Genomic DNA, 23,136 nt, shown 5'->3' with positions numbered 1-23,136 from the left:
TTCTAGATAGAGCTAATACAGTGGAACAATGGAACAGGTTCTCCAGGGGAAGGTGAGCTGCTGAAGAAACACAGGTAACATTCTATGAACAGTCAAGACCCTCAAGAACTCCAGTGCGTTTATTGAACACTCTTACAATGGCCAGCAGATGATTCCAATGCCTAAACACCAGCTACGTGTGCTTTGGGAGCAAGGGAGCAAAGCACAGTTAATTTCAGAGCAAGAATTTTCTTGTCCTCTTCAGACAACGGTCCAGCAGCAGTGGTCTGTCCCAGCTGCCTCCTCCCATCCCTTCCTGTGTCGCACAGGAGACTCAGAGCATGGTGACCAACTTGAAACTTCCTACTTCTGTGGTCGGGATGACGCTGATGAAGGTTTTATAAAGAACTGCACCTTTGGGTAGCGAGCAGATCACCTCCCTGCTCTCGCTGCTGCGGGGTGGGGGCACGTACACCTCCTTAGTGTATCTCACAATCCCGTCCTCCAGGGCGTAGAGTGTCTTGTTCCGGCCCATCCCCACCTGGAAAAGAGACAGGTTGGTGTTAGAAAGTAAAGGCTGGAGGTTTTTCACCACAGCACACCAGATCATCTGTCTGTGTTGTGTGATATCCTGGCTTCAGTAGCATCTGCTGCTTCATGCTTTGAGATCAAATGTGACTTACATGAGCCCCTGGATGCCAGCGTATCAATCGCTGAGTAGCCAGAATGTTGCCTGCGTGCACAAACATACCTGCAACAGAGTGGCACAATCAGACCACAGAGAAACGGAGCTCCTTGAAGCCCTGAGGTTGGCAGAAGAACAAACAGTTCCAGGAGCTTTTTGTGGGATTTTTCTATGGAAAAACTGAAATGCAAAAAGCATCTAAAAGAAAATGGCACTAGGAAATAGAGGGAGATTGAGAAATAGTGGGGAAAAAGCGATTTTGGTCTTTGAGGAGACTGCTTCTAGAGTACAAGGCATTTCCTATTTGCTGAAGGCATTTGTTATATTACCTTTAACAGTGATGTGTTTTCATGAGCAAACTCACTAATTATTGAGCACTTTGCTGCAAGAATCTGTACTTTGGCTTCCTCTGCACGTCGTAATTCTCCCCTTTGTAAACATCTCCAATGCCCAACGTCTTAACACAGCATGGAGGGAAAGGAGGCTTATCAGGCACCCCACAGGGTACCACCCTCCTCCTGGACGCTGCAGAGAGGCCAAGTATCTCACAGTACATTTTCCATAGCTGTTTTCTCTGGCCGCTCGCAGTGCTGCTGGCAATGCAGGCCGACTCACTGCGCCCTCCCGCTGCCCGCGGCTCCAGCTCAGCCTGCTTCCCTTCTCTTGGCAGCACGGCCCAGCCGCCTCCTGCTGAAGCAGCCCTCATTTCCCCATCCAGCAACTACAAGGAGCCCCCGGGACGCAGCTGAGCTCCCGACCCGACCCACCTTCCACTTTTTTCGCCCCGTAGCGCTTCCCGGGGCTGCGGCCACCCAAGTTCTTAGAGCTGCCCCCGGATTTCTTAGACGCCCATCGGACGGCAGCCAGGCCGGGCTGTGGGACGGACAGAACTGGATTTGGAACAACAAAAGCAGATGAAAAACATGTATGTTAAGAGGCACGTTTTGGGTTATTTTCTCTCCCGATTTAGAGGGTATCGGTGAAAGGCTTTAAAGCTGCAGGTAAGCGAATCGCCCCCACGCCGCCCGCCCCGCCGCTCACTCACACAGCCGCCCCCACGCCGCCATCTTCCGGCGCTCCGTCACTTCCCCTTCCGGGGTAGTAGGAAGCGGTCGGTCCGGATGCAAGCGTGCACGTGCGCTCGGACCAATCACCTCCCGTTGCACGCGCATGCGCTCAGGATCCGGCCAGTCACCGCCCAGCGCGCCAAACGCCCACCCGCTCGTTCCTCTCACCGGCCGCCTCTGAGGAGGGAAATGGCGGCCGAGGGCAGCGATGAGGACCTGCCGGCTCTCGCCGCTCTGCTGCAGCCGCTGCCCGCAGCCGGCGGGTCGGCCCCCGCCAGGGGCTCGTCTCCCCCGCTGAGGCGAGGAAGCGGCGTCGTGGTGCTGAGCAGCGACAGCGAGGACGAGGTGGAGATCGCTCCGCTGTCGGAGCGGCTCGGGCGGAGGCTGCGGCCCGGCGGGCCCACACGGGAGGCTGCGGGTCTGAGGCCTCCCCCGTTGTGTGGCGGGGACGCTGCTGCGGGACGCGGCCTTCGGCACAGCGACGGGCGGCTGGTGGCTGCGCGCACGGAACGGGCTGCGCCGAAAGCCGCGGTGTTACCCGAGGGAGGAGCTTCCGTCAGCCCGGGTGACGCGTTCGGACCTGGGCGACCCTCGTTACCGCCGGCAGCTCCTGAGACCGAACGGCGTGAGGGGCCTCCGGGAAGTGGAGAACGGGCAGAAGCTTCTCCCCCTCCGAAGAAGCCCAAGTACAGCCAGGAGGAAAGGCGGGTGATTTGCCAGGCGGCCTGGCAGAGGAGAAAGGACCGGGAAGCGCGGAACAAGCAGCAAGCCGAGGAAAAAGAAAGGAAGAAAGCCCTCGCCAAAGCGCTGAAAGCTCAGCGGCCGGGGGAGTGCCAGAAATACATCACCGTGGTGCTGGATCCAGGTACTCCGTGCAGCCTGCGCTGCCCTCACAGCAGTTCTTGCCGCGGGAGCCTGACCTGTGTGCCAATCTCAGCTCTCTTGCAGGTGGAAGGTGGCGCGCAGATCCGCGCTGCTTTGCAGTCTGCAAATTATTCCTGTGTGGTTGAGAGCCAGGCTGTTCCCTGCAGCATTACCTGGAGGAGGAAGTCAGTCTTGTCTCAGGTGCGGGGACAAAATCTTGATTGTTTTGCCCTTTTCTTCCCACGTTGTTCACACTTGACAGTAATTGTCTTTAGCATCCCAAGCAAACATTCCTCAAACCGTCTCCCTTCCTCAGGTTGAGAGCACTGGGCAGACTGAGGATGGTAATGAATGGACAGAAGAGCCAAATCTCCTGGTTCTGCTTGGCTTGAAAGAGTTCCTGTCCATGGTTCATAGCTACAAGCAAGTAAGACTGCTTATAAGTTTAGTGCTGTCTGAATGTGCTTTTCTGGAGAGGGTGGTATTTGCCGTCCTTTTTCATTTGGAAGCTGTGGTTTTTGTAGATTGTAAGTCTGATTTTTAGAAGCCTGTACTTGATTAAAAACAGCCGAGTTCTGGCAGCTTTCTATCCTAGGTACTGTTTTTCAGAGTCCTTTAAGAAGTAACGTTGTCTTAGTAGATGTTGTCAGGTCAAGAATGTTGTGGGGCTTTTTGTGTGTGCGTTTTGTTATTTTTGTTTTCTTTACTGTTACTTGTTACTAGATCAAGTGCTGTCTGCTTGCACCTGAGGGCTACAGGAGCAGAACTTCACTTATGCAGAGACTTAGCTGCAACATCGGGCCATACCTTGCTGGGCTTGTCTGTGCAACTCAGAATGGTTCCACTCCCTTTTTTCTATTGATCTTTGCAGGAGGCCCGGGGCTGTGCAGAACAGAAGGAGACTTTACAGAGCTTTGTAGCTCGTGTGATGGAAAAAATGCCTGGGAAAATTCTGGCTCTCACAGTTGTTGAAGTAGAAAAATATTTCAGGTTAGAATTTTTCTCCTCAAATGTGTCAGTGTTGTCTCGCTGAAAAAGGCAGCGAGTGTTTTACATTAATTCCTTCCAGCGAAGACTGGAGCACATAAAGAATTCCCATCCAGAACTGTCCCACATCCCTTACATAGGAACAGAAGCAAAGGTCTATCTGGCTTGTCACCACATTGCCCAGCAATAAATACCTTGGGAAGTGTGTGAGGGTGGCAGAAATATTCACAGATACTTTCTTGAAAGGCTTTTGTGGCTTAAAAATAAATAAATGCTGCAGAGGAATTTTCTTAGTCAGATGTGATGCTTTTGTATTTAATGGACCTTTTCTACAGATTCAGCCTCTCTTAATAGAGGATGTTGGTGCTGTGTCGTTTTACACTCCACAGCAGCCCAGCCCTTCTGAATTCCCAATGTGATCTTCCTCTTCTTAGATGTCTCAGGGCTCAGTCAAAAAAGAGACTGCAACAGACAACAGTGAATAGAAGCCAGGCAGAAGACTGGGGAGATCAGAGGAAGAAACAAGTTAAGGATCCTGGCCTGGAGATAACCAGACTGGATGTGGAAGATGTGAGTAGAACAGGCATGCAGTTGTTGTCTGCCACTACTTGAACATGTCATGAATGGAGTTTGATGTAAGAGGATGAGTTGTTCCATCTGCTGTTTTCAATGATGTTTACAGGCCTTGGTGGATTTGCAGCTTTGCACGCGTGTCCAAGTCACTTTTTTTGAGAGCTGGGAGGAACTTGGAGAGTTTGCCACTATGTTCACAAAAGCTGTAGCTGAAGCACCATTCAAGTGAGTAAGCAGATGATGTTTGGTTATGCTTTCTTTGGAGAGGCTTTGCTTTCAGGCTTACTAGGAGGGAATAACAGGGGTGAGGGCAGACTTTGATTTCAAATTGTAGCCTCGCTTGACGTTAAGTCAAGGTCCTGCATGTAGGAAATTGATGCTGAATGTAGAGAAAGCAGGGTCACCTTTTTAGCATTTTGATGCCAGTGGTGCCTATAGCAGCACAGCACTAGAGGTGCTTCTCTGTGTGATAACAGGTACAGGAACTTGAATTTTTTTTGGTAGTCACTTGCTTTTTAATCCTTTGTCCGCAGACGAGAGCAGCAGAATACAGGATTCTCTTTCTACCTAGAGAACAAGTGGTGCAGAGGTGTGAAAGTGGATCATTCTGGAAAGGGTCTCCTGGAAGTTTGGAAGAGGCAAATACAACAATTTAACCGGGTCAGCGAGGAGATGGCTGAGGCTGTTGTGTCTGCATACCCTTCTCCTCAGCTTCTAGTCCAGGTAAGGATGCCTCCTGCATACTGAGGGCTGTGTGCAGACAGCCAGCTGCTTTAAGAATGGTAGGAGTCGTTTAACTTTGTGTTAGCTTTGACACGAGGATTCTGTGTGAGGTGTTTAGTAAGGTGGTGAAGAAACTCAATTCCTTGGTACACGTTGCTTTAGCTTTACAGAACAGAGTACTGAGGAGCTTGTGAGAGTTTCCCTTCAGAGAGAAAAGCCAAAGAAATTGCCAGTGACATCACAGTAACACAGCCCTGCTTTACTTGTCCACTCTTACCAGGTGAAAAATGTGTTTTCATTGTGAAAGTGTGGAGCTGTCACAGGTGTGTAGGGTTTATTTAAGATTTATTTTCTTTGAGCAATGGGTGCAAAGAGATGATGCCATCATTCCTTCGTGCTGCTTGTAGGCCTACAGTAGGTGCTCCTCAGAGCAGGAGCGGGAAAACATGCTGGCAAACATCCCTGTGCGCCGCGGTACCGGTGTGACGGCCACCTACCGCCGGGTTGGACCAGATCTTTCCAGACGAATCTATCTGCAGATGACCTCCCACGATCCTGATCTCTATTTGGATGTCACTGGGTAGCCACAAATGAAGGTCTTATGGTTTCTCTGTCCGTATTCATCTTCCTTCTGGGAAGTGGACTCCTCAGTCACAGCTTGAAGACCTGAAGCACTTACAGTCCTTATCATGGTAGAAGGAAACTGGAGCAAATTGCTGAATGGCTGGAGTTTACACAAGAAAGATGTTGAACGTCTTCCATAACAGCATGAATTGGACATGCCTTACAGTACTGTTGGTGCCTTTCTTATTTGTCAAGAGTTCTTCCAAGGGAATAAATAATTTTCTATAGAAATTTAATTATTTCTTAACGCACTTCCTGGACTTTGAACAGGCATGACCAGATGACCTCCAGAGGTTCCTTCCAACCTCAAGCTGTTCTGTAATCCTGGCATGTCTTCCTCTGAATGTTTTCTACTGGTATCAAAACTACAATTAGATACCTTCTCCTTTCTTCAGCGTGACAAATGGCTCAAACAACGTAGTGCTGCCCCCAGCACCTGCTCTGGTGAGCGGGAAGAACTTTACCTCACAAAATAGACTTTTTTTTTCTTAATTGTTTTCTGCTGTGCCAGATGGGAATGAGTAAGACTAATTTTCAGATTTAGACTGCCCTGATTCAGTCTCCAGACAGCTTAATCCATAGAGGGTCTTGAAATCTGATTATACGTGCTGGAATTATGAGGTCTAAACAGTTGGCAGAAAAAGCTTTCTTTTAATTAGATTGAGGAACGTGCTTGCCTTTCCACAGAGCCATCAGAACTGGTGTTCACAGGGACAGTTGAGGTCTTTTGCTACAGAGGCACTTACTGAAATGAGTGCTGGGTATGAATTGAACTGCATTCAGTGCATGGAAGTTACCCTCTGGAACATTGCTACCTCCAATGGAAAAAGTACCCATGAGCTACAGTGGCTTTACACACAGCAGGTGCCTCAGTGTGGCCCGTAGGTGCCTCTGACCTAAAGTGACAAATCTTATTAGCCTTGCACTTGCTGCCTTAAGCAGGACTCTCTTCTAGATGGTAGAGCTGCAGACTGCTGCCAGGTGCTGACAAGCAGGTATGTTGCTTTGAATGTTGTTTGCTGCATTTCTGGATAGTAAGCAATGACCTTTTAAAGTTAAAAACCAAAAACAAAACCTAAAGCTGTTTCAAGGAAGCTTAGAAAAAACGTACAATATGCTGCTAAGCCAGAGAGATGGGAAGCCTCTCTGTCCTTCTATTTTAAATCCATGCTGTTGATTTCTTCTGAAAGGTAATGAGAGAAGTACAGGTGTAAGCCATGAAAGGGTGGAGGCTTACTGTTTCAATAATGACCTTGGTCATTGATATGAAATGGTATGAATGACTTCCTTGTAACAGTGCAATAACAGTGGAACAGAGGAATTGCCATTCCTCGTGTCAGTGTGCTAATGCAATCACCAATCATTCCAGGTATTACAAAAGAGGGAGTAAATCAGGTGACAAACACAGGTATTTCTCTATGGAGATTGTAGCATGGCTATTCTGAAACCTGCACTTACATCATTACATTTACACTTCAGCTTGTTTTAACAGTCACGAACCCTGTAAAAGGATATGACACACTTGTTTGGCTTTCCTCTGTGTGGAGATTATTTAGAATTATTATGCCTTCACACGGCTGAGTTTTCTTCTATAGACAATGTGCCAAACCTCCCAACCTTTGCAACAGCCCCAAGGTGAGTCTGTGCCACGCTGTGCTGCTGCAACAGTGCCACCCAGCGCTGTGTGCTGCAGCAGCTCCTGTCTGTATGTGGCAGATCCCTCCCCTTCTCACGTTTTTTGACAAGACTGCAGGCTGGCAAGAAGCCCTTTGTGAGCTGTAGCTCCTTTGTTGGTCCTAGTTGGCTAAAACGAGTGATTACTGTACGCAGTCAGAAATCAGTTTTAGCTGTTTCTAGGTACCTAATTAGAGCAAACAGTGTCCTGTGCTAGCAGTATAAATACTCACTTCAGATAAATTGATGCGAAAAATGTTATATTGAAAATGTTCAGTTTCTTTCAATAGTACATCAGCTTCTTCATTCCAACATACAGACGCACAGCCATCCCACAAATGTAATTGGTCCTGGAGTAGGCCTACATATAAATACTCCCATACAGCCATGTCATTGATTTTAGCACTAATAGAAATGAGAGCGAGAAATGGAGATGTATTAAAAAAACTTATACCTCCATTATTGAGCTACAACTACCTAGATAACTGAAAGCCATTTATTTTTCCCCCACTCCTATAAACTGACATCCTTCTGTGTCTTAAGATCTAAGTGTAGGTCCCTTGGAGGTGAGTGGTATTAAGTTAATCTAGGCAGACAATGGGAGTGACAGGCCAACTGAGAAACATGCACAGCAACGATGATCCAAACGATTACTCTATGTGGAGTGGACCAGCCAATTAATGCTGACGGATAAAAAGCAGTTTCATCAGAACACAATTCCATAGGAATTCTGGCTGCGTGGATGGTGAAAGGAGATGCTGACAAAGCAAGTGCCCATCCAGGACAATCACTGCTGCGAGTTCTGCTGTAGCATGTTTTGCAGGGTTTTGTGGTTTTGCACAGCAGCAACTACGTCTTCATAGAGAGTGTTCACACCGACACACAGTGGTTGGTGTTGCAGCTCGGTCAATTTGCAGACAGCCAAAGTGCAGAGGATGCAGAGCAGCACCAGCAGCAACACCCTCAGCACCGACCGTGACCACGAGTGCTTGTGCCGGACTGGCTGAGGTGGGCGAGAACTGGAGGCAGGCTCTGCAGAAAGAATGTTTGCAAGGCAGAATGTGAGGAATTATTCAGGTATCCTTAACAATCTGTGCAATGCTCAAGCATCATACTTTTTAGCTTGTGCTATGCTCATGTTTGCATGAATGCAGATCTGGCATTATCAAAACTATAATGCAGGTTAAGCATGATGCAGTTCTGTGCCAGTGGTCTTGTTCACTCTTTTCCACAAGGCACACGTTAAAATGCGCTTTACCTGAGCTCCCTGTGGAGTTCTTACTTACTTCGTGTCTGCGCAGTCTCCTTTTTAGTTTTCTTTTCCACCTCCTGTTTTGCAGCTCTCTGAGCATCGTATTCCCTCCTTCTGCGTTCCTTTTCTTCTGCCTTCTCTCGCTTCCTCAGTTCCCTCTCCTGAGCCTCCCTGGCTCGCTGTTCTGCTTCACGCTTCTTTTCCATTTCTGGGGATGAATAGGAAGTTTTCCATTTACATAAAGGATTGTTGTTGGCTTCTTCCTTACTACCTGCTTATCTGATCCTAATTGGAATGAGAAAACAAATCTCTGGGCATCGTCCTGGGCAAACTGCTCTCAATGTCCCTGCTTGAGGAGGGAGCTGGACCAGCTGACCTCCAGATACCTCTTCCAGCCTTGCCTATTCTTTGATGCTGCAAATTCAGATAACTATCCTGTGGCGTAGTGTTTTTTTTTCTGGTGGTGGTTTTTTTCCCTCCTTTTGTTTATCTTCCATTCTGCACTCTGGAAGCGTGTATGACCACGCTGAATGGGGCTTTGAGCAACCAGCCCAGTTGGAGGTCTCTACCCATGGCAGTAGGGTTGAAATTATATGATTTTTAAGGTAGCTTCCAACCTAGGCCATCCTATGATTCTGTCAGGAAGGCAAGAGCTAGCATAGTGTCCCAGGTTGTCTTTCTCCACCCAGCCATTCTACCCTGCTCAGAATTCCGATAGTTACAGATATTTGCCTGCTGGCAATCATTTCTGTGGGCAGAATTCAGCAGTGTGCACGTGAGCACTTTGTGCTTACCTCGCTCTGCTTGGAGCTTCCGTTGCCTTTCTTGATCCTGCTCGGACTGGATCACTTTCATGTGCTGCAGTACCTTCAAGGTCCAAGAGAACAAGTTGAGATGTCTGCAGAGGGCTCACGGTGGGGGGAGTTCAGAATGAATGGCTGCAGTGTATCTGAAGGATCAGAGGGATCTGACCACTGATCTGCTCTGATGGCCGCAGCCGACTGAGCCCTGCAGGTATGACTTGAAGGGAAGTCTTGCTACACGAATCTTTGCAGTTAAGAAACGGAGATCTCTGCTTTAAAATGATATGGAAATCTGGTGCTATCAGTTACAGAGGATCATGGAACAGCTCGTTTCATCAGGCAGCTATTTCACAGGAGCATGGCAAGGCAGTAACAGAAGTACATATTTTAACTATTTTTACTCCACAAATCCCAGCAACAACTATTTACATGACCCTATGCCTTCCCATAATATTTCTATGAAGATTTTTATACTGTAGAGTATAACAAAGCCTATAACGAGTTATTTTGTGTGATTGTGCCTTCAGTTCCTCAGCAAAGCAGCGTTTAGTCCCCTCTTAATTCTACTAAGGGAGGAGATCCTACTCAGCTGTTGTTTTCTCTGTAGCCATGGATGCAGTAAAATCAGTGCAGAGAACTGGTACCTCACTGGCTGAAGGAACTTTAGAGCTTGCTCAGTAAACAGAGGAAGAAACATCACCACCAAAGACAAGAAACAAGAATAAAACAGCAGGCAGGTTCCTTACCCTGACCGCAGCCTGCTTGCACTGCTTCTCATCCAGGCAGTCTCCGGCTACTTTAGCTAGAACAGGATCCAGGGGATTGTCCTTCAGATCCAGCCACTTCAGGTTCTGCAGGAAGGGATGTGGAGGGGAGGCTGTCAGAGCAAGCAGGTGACTGCAAACAGCACGACAGGCTCGTGGTTATTTAAGACATTCAACGCAGAAGCAGTTACTTGGTCTTCCCAAGAATGATGAAATAGGCATGGAGCACAAGCAGGGAGCTCGGTGCTCTCAACAGACCTGAGAGTTTCTACCGGGCTGTGGTGCAGAGCCAGCTGAATTTTGGACTGAGCAGTCAGCAGGATGGATGCTTCACCAGAGAAATCAACTTGAGAAGGATCACAAGACCCTGGGCTGCATCCCAAAGCTTTACGTAACCGCCCGGCTGACGGCTTTACCTTGAGCTGTGCAAAGCTGACGGGCAGGGTGACCAGACGGTTGTTCAGCAGGTCCAGGTGCTGCAGGCTGACCAGGCGCCCAAAGTCCACGGGCAACTGTTGGAGCCGATTTTTACTCAAGTCCAGTTTCACCAGGTGTGTCAAACTGCAGAAATCTGACTAAAACAACAAAAAGCAGGAAGAGCATTTCAGCATCTGACTGCGGGGTCCTTAGTTGGGCAGCAATACAACTGAAACAGCTGAATTTCTGCGGCTGCTGGACCCGCTCTGCATTCACACCGATCCTTTGGCAGCAGGGTTCTGCAATCTCTGCTCAGTGCAACCCTCTCCTCGTGAGCTGATGTTTCCTCATTACCCGCCCAGCTTTGGCAGCAGCGCGTTCAGCCGCCCCAGGAGGAGAGAAGAGCCCGAGCCCCATCCCCACCTCGCGGGGAGCGGCTGCTGGAGCACTGATATCTCTTCCCGGTATTTCCTACCAGACCTGCTTCATCCTCACAAAGGCAGTCGGGCATCTTACCGGCAAGGAAACCAGGCTGTTACAGGACAAATCCAGCACGGTTGCTTTCGGAAGCGCAGCCTGAAAGGGAAAGAAGTACCGAATGAACGTACGGATTCGGTGCAGGTACCGAGACCTTCTGGAAAGCGCTACTTTTGTATCGGCCTTCCGCGAAGCTACACTGTATCTGGACGGGCCCGCAGCCGGGATTCTCGCTTTAAAGAGAAAAGCCGGAGTTATTCTCACGGACGGGCGGCGCCGGCAAACAGACCGGGGCGGTCTCCTGCCCAGCTCCGTCCCCGCGCTGCTGCCCCTAAGCCGGCATCGGCCCGCGCTGCTCCCGGCCGGCCCCGCACGCTCACCAGCTCCCTGACCGGCACCTCGCTCAGACCGCACAGGCTCAGGTCCAGCTCGTTGCCGTCCAACTTGTCCTTCAGGCTGCTCGCCTTGCCGCCGCCCCGCGCCATGGCCGCTCCGCGGACCCCGTGCCGCCCCGCCGCCCCGCCAGCCACTTCCGCGTCCACGTCCGCACCGCGGTGCCGCGCAGCGCCCCCTGCCGGCCCGGAGCGCCGCTCCCGGCCCTGCGATCCGCGCCGCGCCGTGCTGCCCGCCGTCGCCGTACTCCGGGCACCGAACTCGGCTTTTGAGAGCTGCGGTCGGACCGAGGCGTTCCGCTCTGCAAGGAGAAATATTACAACTTCTCCTCTGATCCAAAAGCTCCGCCAGCAAAGTGCTCCCTTGTTCTTCTCCCGGGTGACCCACGGCCGAAAAAGTCAGTGGAAGATTTGTCCTGAGACAGAACCAAACGGGAGTTCCCCAGTAACGGGATTATGGTGAGAACAAGCCTTGAGTCTCTGGGCCCGAACACACATTGTGACATATGTGCGCTTACAAAGGGGCTTGTAACATCAGCCCTGGGAGCACCTTGTTCTGTGAGGTATCACTGGGCCTCTTCCAGCACGGAGGATCTGCTTGTCTTAGCAAAGATGGAACTGAGGTTATAGGCAGTTCTAAGCAAAGGCATCACAAATTATAAACAAGGATTTGTATCTTAGGAAATGCCATGGAAAATACCTAGGGTTGATGTTCTTTCACCCAGGAGGTTATAGGAATTTGGTAAATAGGGCTATTGTGCCTCCCAGTGGTAAGCTGAAATGGCAGAGCCCTCTTGAGAAGAGTGAGATCCGGTTATGCAAAGCTCCAGCACTTCTGCTTTTTGCAGCGGTGTTCGGAGGGCAGATCTGTGCCAGGGAGAGGAGGTCTTACACCTCTTTGTTGCTTGTTTTCTTTATCACAGGCATTGATTTTTGTTTCTCTGTGACTACACAGCACTGAGCACATGTTGATGCTCCTGCAGTACAGATGCAGATAATTGCACTGTGCTTTATTGCAGCAGCGACTCCTGGCCATGAGCACCACGCAGCCTTACATCATCTATGGACATGCACAGACTCACCTACCTGCTCACCAGTTTTTCACATCTCAAAGACAAGATTTTCCTTCCTCCAACCAAATAAATCAGCACCACCACTGCCACCAAACAAGCTCCTTGTGCTTCACGAGCAATGCACACAGAGAAATCCAAAGTCTACTTCCAAAGCCAACCATCCCAAACGAGATCTGGCTGCAATCACTATTTCACTATGAGGTTGTGCTGTGAGCATATTTGATAGCTTTGATATCTGAGATTCTCTGAAGCCAGTATTGATGCCCTTGTTCATAAGCTCTGTCGTGCTTGACACAGTGAGCATGTGTAAGGGGTGGAGTGTATAGGAAATCACAGCCTGAACCTCTGATTAATCAGCTGAGGCAACATGTATCTGAAAACTGGGTTGAAATAGCATCCATTTTATAGAAAATATTACATATTTTCAATGTGTTTGTGAGGAGAAAAATGTAGAATAGACAATACACTGATTTTGGTTTTTTTTTATACATGCAATAGAGAATGCCTTCCTTTTTACCTTCCTTTCCTGCTAAGCCTCATGTCCATCCTCTGGATGATACCTGTAAGGTTTTTCAGTGCTGCAGGGAAACTGTACTGAGCGCAGAGTGTATGAATGGAGATGAACTTTGTTTATTGTCTGTCGGGATGGAGTCTACTCATTTTATTTTCCTTTTAGCATTCCCTAAGAACAGGGCTGGTGTGACCAGCTGAGGGCAGTGCCTGCGATGTGCCTTTCTGTGTACAGTGTTTCCAGACGACGATTACAAAGACTACAGGTTTAGACAAAACTCATAGAAATACATTTGCATAAACCAAAGTAACAGGTATTATCAAAATTATACTAGGACTGAGCCAATTAATCTCAAAGTCTAAAAAAAGTAAGAAATTCAAAGACCTAATGGAGACCTTTAAGTTCCTGAGATATTTCTCCATCTCAAACTCTTTCCCCTTCCCAAAAAGCACTGAAAGGGAAATTACATTGAGCCACACAACACAGCAATTTCACCCGTATTATCTGAAAGCGTACACAAAATACAGCCTTCCTCTAGCTCTGCCAAGTGAGCAGTTTCTGGTGATGCACGGCAAGACTCTACTTGTGTTCAGAAAAGCTTTTTTTTTGTTTACATAAAAAGTATAACCACAACGTTTCACCTTTCACTGATAAAGCTAATGCTCTGATAAAAGGTTGTCTAGTAAATCAGCTTCCAGAGAGACCTGATGAGCTGACCGGCCTCCAGTTAATAAAGCAGACGGCCCAGCCCTAAGCTAGTTCTATTCCTAAAATAAATAGTGTTGAGGTTCTGTCTGACCCTCTTCTAAACGCTGTGCGGGTTTTGTGCCGTGCTCACACACAGGTTTCTGGGTTAGTTACGACCTCGCCGTTTTTTTCAGGCTCATCTTTTAGGAACTGCTCCACCTCAATAGAGTCCACCTTGGCATCCGCGGGAGTTTTGTCTTCCGATTTGTTTAATTCTTCTCTTTCTGCTGCTGCTTCTTTTGTGTGTGGTTCTGCTGGTTTTTTCTTAATGCAGAAGAAATTTCCCAAGGCCAATACCAGCGCTGAGGTGGTAACTTCAATTCCAGCAATAATGAAGACAAACATGTACCTCCGTGTTAGATCCAAGAGCTTTCCTGAAAAAGACAATATTGCAGGTAAATAACAAAGTATTTCCATGATTTCACTTCAGCTTAGCACTGACTGAAAGTGCTTCACATCCCAGAACGCGTCCACCCCTGCACACACTGACAGGAGCTGGACTGCAGTAAAAGCATTCCCTTCAGATGCGAGAGATGAGGCAAGTGCCGTGTACTTCAGATCATGCTGTGAACCTGTAGGGTTGTTTGTTGGGTTTCTTTGGTGCAGCCTGTTAGATTCATTTTGTGAATGAAGTTGCCCTTACAAATTCAGGAATCAGAGTATTTTGCAGTGTTGCCATACTTTGGGGTTACAAGACATGTGCAGTGCAATGAGGCTGCCTTCCCTGGAACAGTCCTGATGCTTTGGAGCCCTTCTTGTTTTTTTCCCCTCCTCTTCTGAAGTTTTCTTTCACCCTTCAAACCTACCACAGGTACAAAGAATCTGTCCTGCTGCCTTCCAAATAAAACTGATGGGATTCATTCTGAACTCCAACTCCAAAGAGGTCTGAGTTTGATCACATTTACTGTGCATGGAAACCCACACGATGCCATTGAACAGGAGATGCACTTCAGGCTTTCATTGCAAAAAGAGCAGCACCTCCAAATGGCAGCTCCACCAGTCCTTGGAAACAGATACAAGGACAAAACATCCTTCCCTGTTTGGGGCTATTTGTGATTCTAACTGCACAAAGTCATGTTAGCACGTACAACACAAGGACAGCATGTACACTGTGAGTCAGTTGTGCTGGCTTTTCCTCCCTGCAATGTCAATGGTTTCGAATTCTCAGCTACATGGAATACTGACCTGCTGACGGCGGACCGATGAGAACTGCCATTGCTTCTGCCAGGAGCACCAAGCCAATAGCACTGGAAAACTTCTGAGTGCCAACAATAGCCATGAGAACTTCAAACTGAAGAGCACCTACCATTCCATAAGAAATGCCAAAGAAAATGCAGAAGACCACCAGGCCACCGTAATCAACAGACATGGAGCCCATGAGATCTGTAAAGCCATTAAAAATCATAGCAAAACTGAAGAGGTAGACACAGCGCGGCCTAACCCACTTGAGACCAGCCACCATTCCACAAATTGGACGAGCGAAGATATCAATAAATCCCAGAATCGTCAGAAGAAAAGCAGCTTTGGTGTCCTGATACCCTAAATCCTTGGCATAACTCACAACAAAAACTGGGGGAACAAAGAGGCCGAGCACCATGATAGATGCCGCTAGCGTGTAGATCACAAAACCGCCATCTTTAAACACGCTGAAATCCAGGAGTTTTTTCTTTGCTTTCTTCTCAGAAGCTTCTTTGGTAGCTTCAGATTTTTTGGGTGGCTCCAGAGGTCTCATTAGTGCTCCACATACACAACAGTTAAGCAGCATCCCACCCAGTATAAGGAATCCTCCTCTCCAGCCATACTCGTGTTGTAGTATCTGCCCCAGCGGTGAAAGGGCACAAAGGAACACTGGGCTCCCAGCAGCAGACAGCCCGTTGGCCAGGGGGCGGCGTTTGTCAAAGTAACGGTTTAACATGATGAGCGAAGGCTGAAAGTTGAGTGCCAGACCCAAACCTGTGACAGAAGGGACACGAAGTTAATCCAGCCCTCCCGTAGTGCTATTAAAAAAAGAATCAATTGCATTTGTTCTGATTGATGACTTAAGATTAGTTTTACTGCAGATGGACAGAAGAGTTCCATGGTAACAGGTTTAAGAGAACCCATCTTCAGTATTATTCTTACCCTTACACTTCACTGATAACAGAAGTGGCTGTTAAACATACCAGAAGAAGATGCCATTTGTAATAAATAAGTAGGTGAATAAATACATGAAATCATTCTAATTTTATCCGCTATCTTAATAAAAACCTGTTTGGATGATCGTGATCATTTAGATACGTTGGTAGTATGAAACATCAGCCTACTGCTAGGACATGGGCTGAGCCCATTCCAGCCACACGTGCTGCTTACCGGTGATCACCCCTGCGGTGAGGTAGATCTGAACGATGCTCGTGCAGAAGGAGGCTATCACCATCCCCATGGAGGCAAAGAGGCCACCTACCAGCATGACCGGGCGGCAGCCAAAGCGATTGACGCACACACTACAGAGCGGACCTGGGCAAAGAGAGTAAGTTAGAGTTGCAAAGCTAAACCATTTTACCAATGGTTTCACATCAGTTCACGTTTCTTCCCACACTCTGCCTATGCTATCAGGCCAGTGTTCCTTCCTCTGGAGTCAGATATTCCATTCCTTTGTACCACTGTGCACTTTTTCATCATCTTTAGCATCTACTGAGTTACAGAGGTTTAATTTTATGTGCAAATTGTATTAATTAATTAATTTTTGGATTTACATCATGCATAAACGATATTTTTTTGAATGCTTTACTAGTACAAGAGCAATAATAAGAAGCACAATTCACACTGTAAGTGTCAGTATGATTTACAGACAATGCTGCGTGATGTTCAAAACCAAACAACCTACCTGTTCCATAAAGCATGGCCAACAGGATGGAGGAAATCCACGCGGTGTCACTGTACCCAATGCCAAATTCCCGGATCAGTTCTTTGAAGAAGACACTGACCGCCTTTGGAAAGGCGTAGGAGAATCCTGTGATGATAAAACAGCCAAAGAGGACAGCCCAGCCCCAGCCTCCATCGGGGGCTTTGACGCCAGACGGACCATCATCAACTACCACTGCTCCCATGATGCAGAGCAAGAGGGTTCCCTAAGAAATAAGAAAAAAAAAGGAGTTGTTATGAGTTGACAATTATCTGTCCCCAAAAGGCAGAATGTGTGCTGCAGCTGGAGTCACAGACTGTTTTAGAAGGAAACAACTCGTTTCTAAGCCCGGGATTTTTGTTACAAGACGTTGGTAGAGGAAGATCTTGGTCTGCTTGGGACACCTGGATGCGAAATCCTGGTACATGGAGCACAAGTCCTGGCCCAAACAAGCATAAAAGCTTAGATGTATCAAATCTGATCATTTAAGTGCAATCGATTAGGATGTTTGTTACTAAGGAATGCTTTGGGAACTGCAGGTCACAGGAACAATGCCATTTTACAGCTCTATTCCAGGACCAAACTGTCCCAGCCCGGTTGGCACAGACTTCTTGTCTAGAAAAGTGAGCACTGAATGTATGATTGTTGATAGGCTTACCCGAGTGCAGGTGTCTGGCACCGCAGGTGGCCGCTGTGCTGACAGCCATAGCAGCACAAGGTGCCTATCGTTTGAGCTCCTGCACTACCACCAGTTTGGGGCTGGTAGATCAAAGCCTGAAGCTGCATCTGTAACCTGTCCCCATTTCAGGATGGTTTGTTCTCCCTCCTGACAGCTGCACGATACAGGGCACAAAACGCTCCTAGTTTAGAGGTGAGGATGTGGTTCAGGACCGCGTCCAACACAGATCTGGGGAGGAAACTTGCCCATCCTTTGTCCACCGGTGCCATCAGTACGGATCTGATGGCTGGGGAACCTGGTGATAAGGAACCGGCCGGATGGACGCAGCCCAAGGCTGCGGTCAGCGGCTCAATGGGTGGAGGGCAGCGACGAGCAGAGACCCGCGGGGTCAGTGCTGGGATCAGAGCCGCTCACTCAGCACCGATCGCTGCCGGCGGGATCGGGCGCGCCCTCCAGCTGGGCCGTCCGTCCCTGGAGGTGGCGCGTCCCCGCGGGGGCGTCCAGAGCCACGGCACGGGGCGGAGCTCGGTGATTTCTGAGGTCTGCAACGGGAGCCGCTCGGCCGCTCTTCGTTCACGGGGAGGGCGGTAGAGGGGCCGGGACCGAGCACAGCACGGCATGGCACAGCACAGCACAGCTCAGTACGGCTCAGTACGGCACGGCACAGCTCAGTACGGCACGGCCCCGCGTGACCGCCTGTCGCTGACGTGCTCCGACCCAGTCATCCGGCAGGGCGCGCCGCCGGCCGCCGCACTGAGACGTGAGGGACGTGACCGGGCGGCGGGGCGGGGCTGGCGGGGCTCCGCGGAGCGCCGCGCTCTGTCAGGCCGGCTCTGCCCGCCGCGCTCCGCCGCACCCCGCGCTCGTTCGTCGCACCCCGCGCTCGGTTCTCGCCGTGACATCAGCGTTAAAAGGCGACGGGCTCTCGCGCAATGAACGACCCCGCCGCAAACGCGGCCGAAACTGGCGTCGTCCATCTCCCGGCACGCCGCGCTGGGCTGTGAGCGCTGCGTGCACCGCCGAGCGGCAGCGATGGGCTCTGCTCAGGATCCCTCCATCACTAACGGCCCTTCCTTTGGTAATGAACGTGTTTACGCAGCAGCGAGTGGAGCTAAATCCGCGTGTTGTGCTGCTGCTGTAATCCTCCTGTTGCCACGGAAACTGATATAGGCTCGGTTAGGAGGAATCACGGGATGGCTGGAGTCGGAAGGGACCCCAAAGGCATCTGGTGCCAGCCCAGCACTGAGGGGCACCCACAGCTCCATCAGCCTGGCTGTCTATGGGGATGGGGCACCACCTCCCCTATGGGCAACATGTGCCACTGCCTCAGCAGCACAAAACCTTCCCTATATCCAACCTAAACCTCTGCTCTTTCAGCCTGAACCCATTTCCTCCTGTCCCTACAGACCCTGATAAAGAATCTGAGTCCTTCATACAGCCCTTTAGGGACTGGAAATGCTCAGCTGATTGGAGGTAGTGCTGCTGTTAGGACCTTTGGTGCCGTGGTTTGGTGCACACAGGACAGCATCTGTTACACAGAGCTGAAGAACCTCACAGTGGTGCTCAGCCACTGCCTTACGGCCACCAGCTCTACTGCAGGGCAGCGCTGTGGGAGGGAGAGACACGGGAGTGTGAAGGCCGACCTGTCTGCATTGAGACTGGATTGAACAGAGGGACGCTCAGAAATGTGTGTGGCCCCGAGCCCTCAGCCAGAGATAAATAATGGCTGTGAAAGAGAAAGCAAGAAATCCACACTGAGATCCCCTGTCAGACTGGGGACAGACAGAACCCCGCAGCTAAAAGGATGAGCTGACACTGATCCGAGCCACAGAGACAATAATGACCCTCAGTGTGCAGGGAGGATGGATACACCGGATAGCTCCATACTGAGCACCAGCGGGGTCACAGAGCTCTGCCTTTGCCTGTGGTCATTACAACCAAGGGAGGAGCAGCACCTGACCCTGGAAGGGGAGGTGGGAGCCAGGCTGAGTGCTACATGCAGAGGGGCTGCAATGACACCGCTGTGCAGAGAGGGAAAGGCCTCCTTCACCTTATCCTGAGCATGGGGGGAAGCATAAAGCACCCAAATAGGAGACGGGCAGCGCCAGAGCTCCTCAGCAGGGTAACACTGTCACAGACTGCAGCTTTAAGGGCTTTCTGTTGAGTAAAGCACCCGGTTCAGGCTGCCATAAAGGGGCTCAGGCTGCCATAGTGGGGTTCAGACTGTCACAGTGGGGTTCAGGCTGCCACAGAGGGAAGTGAGTGCACCGTTTTGCAATATTTACCCCCGAGGGAGCGGTGCTTTGTTAAAACAGCCCAGCAGTTCCCATAAAGCAGAAGCTGTGAGAGCAGCACCTGCGGTGGGGGGGGATGTAACCAGAGGGGGCTGACAGGCACAGAGCTACGTGGGATTCTGAACACGGTGTGTGAAGCCATTCAGACCCACCTGCCGACCTGAGGCACCGTACGGGAATGCAGCGGCTCGGCAGAGCGGTGCCGTTGTGTGGCACAGCAATAAGCAAACAGCGCGGGCACCTCGCTTCGCTTTGAGATGAAACAAGGAAACAACCGGCACCACGCCTCTGTGAGAGCAGCGCCGTGGGCACAGGGCTGCAATGAACGGCCACGACACGCAGGGAACGCGGGGTTAACGCCTCAGTGCAGCACTGTGACTTCTATTCTTGAAAGTGCACCGAAAGCAGCGGGATAACTCACATAGAGCTGGAGTCACACAGCACTGAAAGCAGTGAAATAACTCACATAGAGCTGGAGTCACACAGCACTGAAAGCAGCGGGATAACTCACATAGAGCTGGAGTCACGCTCAGCACAACCAAAGGGCAGCCGGGGGGGATGCTGACAGAGCCGGCACTGACCGCACTGGGTGCGCTGACCGCGGCTTCCCGAGGAGCACGAGCACTTGTCAGAAGCAGCAGCGATCGCTGATAGGGCGCTGGGTGAGAGCAGAGCTGTGTGCGCCTCTCACGGCTTGTGTTTGCGATTAAGGAAAGCGTTCACCTCCAGATTAAACTGAGCTGCTGCTTTCTCGTAAGGGGAGAGCCGCAGGATCGGCTCGTCGTCCAGCCCGAGGGCATTGCTTTGCTTTCACACCAGGGCATTGCTCTCACACAGCCCGGCGCTCAGGGTGCTCACGGAGAAATAAAGACGCCGAAGCATCACCCGACTAGCGCAGTTAATTTGAAGAGCCCGGTTCTTAGGCGCTAATTGTAAAGGCAAACAGCTTCCCCCGCAGAGCAGCTGGAGAGGGGAACGCAACGGACGCGACTCTATGGATAAACCACAGCGGGAACCGACTGAGTCATCCCGGGCTGGGAGTAACGGCGTGAGATACCGCCGGGCTGGGAGCACCGAGCGGGGACGGATCGATTGAGCCTCGGTGCGGCGCTGGACCGCCGGGTGCGGAGAGACGGCGGGGGGGGCACGGAACGGCCCGGAGGAAGAGCGAGCGGCAGCAACTGTTGGACGGAACAAAGGAGCGATACCGGGAGAATGCAGAGCGCGGCGGGGCACGGCGGGGAGGAGACGGCGGGGAGCGGAGAGGAAAACACGGCGGCTTTGTAGGGAACGGGAATCCGCGGCAGCCTTCGGGATCGGGCGTTCCGTTAACATGGCCGGCTCTTAAGAGACGAGGCGCAAAAAGCCGCCGACCGGCTGCGCACAGCATCGCTGCCCGCCGGCACCTCCCGCAGCGCGGCCGGACCGCTCCGCTCCCAGCGCCCCGCGGCCCCGACCCGAGCGATGCGCGTCCGCCGCCCGCCCCGCTCGGACCCACCGCGCTGCCCCGAACCGAGCGCGACCCGGCACCGCGAGGGGGAGCGGGGCGGCTCCGCCTCAGTCCGGTACCCGAGTCACGGTACCTGAGTCACGGTACCCGAGTCACGGAACCCGAGTCACGGTACCTGAGTCCCGGCCCGCGCTCCGCCGCGCAGATCCCCGCTCTGTCTCCCGTCCGCCGCCCGCTCTCCCCGCTCTCCCCGCTCTCCCCGTTCTGCCGAGCGCCCCGGCGCGGCGGGTCGCGTCCGCTCGCCCCTCCCCTGTCCCCGCGGGGCCGCCCGGGTCCTAGCGCCGCCACGTGGCCCTTCCCGCCGCCGCGGCTTCGCCCGCACGGAGGCACGCGGTCGCGTTCGGCGCCGTCCCACCGGAGCGCGGAGGGCCGCCCGCAGCCCGCACCGCCCGCAGCCACACGGGAGGGTCGGGGCGCTCCGCTGGGAAGGACGGGGTGCGGCCACGCTGCGGGACGCTGCTCCACGGCACGTCGTGCGGGTGGGAGCGCAGACGGTCCTGAATGTCTCCGGAGGGGAGCCTCGCCATCGTGCCCACTGCACAGCACAAAGGAGTCCGCCCCCATCGGCCCACTCCCGTGTTTTAGATACTTACAAACAGATCGGATCCCTTTCAGCCTCCGCTTTCTCAAGAGAACAGCCCCAGGGCTCTCAGCATCTCTTACTCTCATAATATGCTCCAGGCCTTCTCGTTTGTGAACATCCCTTTCCTTATCCCTCTTCTATCATGTGAGTGCCTGTAAGAGCTACTGATGGTTCAGAAGCAATTCAAATACAGGTGAACCTATAGGACAGAGGTGATAAATTGGCAGCTGTTTCCCAGCTTTCCTTTCCTTGCTTCCCAGCTCTCCGTTCCTGGGCACCTCTGTCCACCCCATGTACTCACATAGCACAAACCTTTAAGGCTTCAATTAGAAGATCTACTGTGGGGCTGTGTGTTCCTATCATGCAGTAACTCAAGTAAGGGGGAATAACAAAAGATTTGTGAAGGATGGAACTGTCCCCCCTCCTTAAGCAATGACACACCGAGGCTGTGGCAATGTTTGGTTGGTCAAGAGCTGTAATTGCTTTCCGGTCCTTTCGGGACTGCCAGTAGAACCACACATCCTTATCGTGGGCTCCAGCACTTCTGCTCAGCTCCAGGACCCCGCAGCACTCAGAGGGTTTTGTTCCCTGCAGTTACAGCCCGCGTTCAGGCGGTGCTTGGCAGACAACAACAGGCCTGACGTAGCTTTAAGATCAGCAGTGTGAGCCTCGCTGCATCCAGACACACTCAGCCCTGCCGGCCCTTCTCCCTCAGCGGGTAAAAACGGATGTGATGGCAAAAGTGAACCAGAAGCCAAAACAAACGTCATGTACAGAAGGAAGAAAAACCTCAGCGGGGTCTGAAGGATCACATCTTCACTCTGTCTTGTTTCATTTCATCAGGCATCAGAAGGTACCGATCTGTGCAACGCTGCAACCACATCCCCTCCCCTACGAGTCACACCCCAACAGCTGCGTGTGCAGCGGCAGGAGCTCCCCAAACAGAGCAGGTTGTGTGCTGGGAGTGCACGAGAACTGGAGCAGCTCCAGCTACACTGGGACAGTCTGTGGAAGTTGGGATGGGGGGAAAGAGGGGAGGTTTAGATTGGATAGAAGGAAGGTCTGACACTGTGGGCACTGAGGCAGTGGCACAGGTTGCCCATAGGGGAGGTGATGCCCCATCCCTGCAGACAGCCAAGCTCAGGGATGGGCTGTGAGCACTGATGGAGCTGTGGGTGTCCCTGCTCAGCACCAGATGCCTTTGGGTCCCTTCTGACTCCAGCCATCCCGTGATGCTGTTGCTCAGCAGCACACGTCCTCGGCCATCCAGCAGCTGGACAGAAACTGCATCCAGCTCTTTGTGGCGTCACTTTTGGAGCCGATTCCTCCCATTGTTTTTGAAGGACGTGTTTTCTGAAGGCGATGCGCTCGTCGGGGATGGATAAATGGCAGCTCTCAGCACGGACACCCAGATCACTGCAATTCATTCTGTGCTCAATAGGTGTGAGGGAGCAGAGCTCGGGGCTGCAGCATCCTGCACACAGCCCAGATAACCTCAGAAATACTCGAAACTGAGATGAAGGCACCGAGCCCGTATCTGCTCAGTGGGGTTAAATGGCATCTGTTCAGGCAGATCC

The 23,136-nt window shown here is 51.3% G+C and overlaps 4 protein-coding genes across 4 annotated transcripts; 1 reads left to right on the top strand and 3 right to left on the bottom strand.

Moving 5' to 3' along the window:
* Positions 1 to 104: 104 nt before the first annotated feature.
* On the bottom strand, positions 105 to 1,816 carry MRPL27 (mitochondrial ribosomal protein L27). The gene is made up of 4 exons (XM_072352206.1): positions 1,710 to 1,816; positions 1,432 to 1,554; positions 663 to 730; positions 105 to 520 (listed from the first exon to the last, which is right to left on the bottom strand). Exons 1-4 carry the CDS (start codon positions 1,729 to 1,731, stop codon positions 314 to 316), a joined length of 420 nt encoding a protein of 139 aa, XP_072208307.1. The 5' UTR covers positions 1,732 to 1,816; the 3' UTR covers positions 105 to 313.
* A 67-nt stretch (positions 1,817 to 1,883) lies between these two features.
* EME1 (essential meiotic structure-specific endonuclease 1) lies at positions 1,884 to 5,476 on the top strand. Its single transcript, XM_072352141.1, has 8 exons — positions 1,884 to 2,596; positions 2,669 to 2,796; positions 2,912 to 3,022; positions 3,467 to 3,585; positions 4,017 to 4,152; positions 4,265 to 4,380; positions 4,689 to 4,878; positions 5,286 to 5,476. Exons 1-8 carry the CDS (start codon positions 1,921 to 1,923, stop codon positions 5,460 to 5,462), a joined length of 1,653 nt encoding a protein of 550 aa, XP_072208242.1. The 5' UTR covers positions 1,884 to 1,920; the 3' UTR covers positions 5,463 to 5,476.
* A 444-nt stretch (positions 5,477 to 5,920) lies between these two features.
* Positions 5,921 to 11,436, bottom strand: LRRC59 (leucine rich repeat containing 59). Its single transcript, XM_072352173.1, has 7 exons — positions 11,270 to 11,436; positions 10,929 to 10,988; positions 10,412 to 10,570; positions 9,978 to 10,082; positions 9,223 to 9,295; positions 8,463 to 8,636; positions 5,921 to 8,208 (listed from the first exon to the last, which is right to left on the bottom strand). The coding sequence occupies exons 1-7, from the start codon at positions 11,372 to 11,374 to the stop codon at positions 7,964 to 7,966; spliced, it is 921 nt and encodes a 306-aa protein (XP_072208274.1). The 5' UTR covers positions 11,375 to 11,436; the 3' UTR covers positions 5,921 to 7,963.
* Positions 11,437 to 13,000: 1,564 nt separating this feature from the next.
* SLC16A3 (solute carrier family 16 member 3) lies at positions 13,001 to 21,215 on the bottom strand. Its single transcript, XM_072352148.1, has 5 exons — positions 21,092 to 21,215; positions 16,476 to 16,719; positions 15,962 to 16,105; positions 14,798 to 15,565; positions 13,001 to 13,986 (listed from the first exon to the last, which is right to left on the bottom strand). The coding sequence occupies exons 2-5, from the start codon at positions 16,696 to 16,698 to the stop codon at positions 13,700 to 13,702; spliced, it is 1,422 nt and encodes a 473-aa protein (XP_072208249.1). The 5' UTR covers positions 16,699 to 16,719; positions 21,092 to 21,215; the 3' UTR covers positions 13,001 to 13,699.
* Positions 21,216 to 23,136: the final 1,921 nt, after the last annotated feature.

This window comes from Excalfactoria chinensis, chromosome 17 (genome assembly GCF_039878825.1).
Source record: "Excalfactoria chinensis isolate bCotChi1 chromosome 17, bCotChi1.hap2, whole genome shotgun sequence".
Classification (NCBI taxonomy): Eukaryota; Metazoa; Chordata; class Aves; order Galliformes; family Phasianidae; genus Excalfactoria; species Excalfactoria chinensis.
This window is presented reverse-complemented; position numbering and strand designations above follow the sequence as displayed.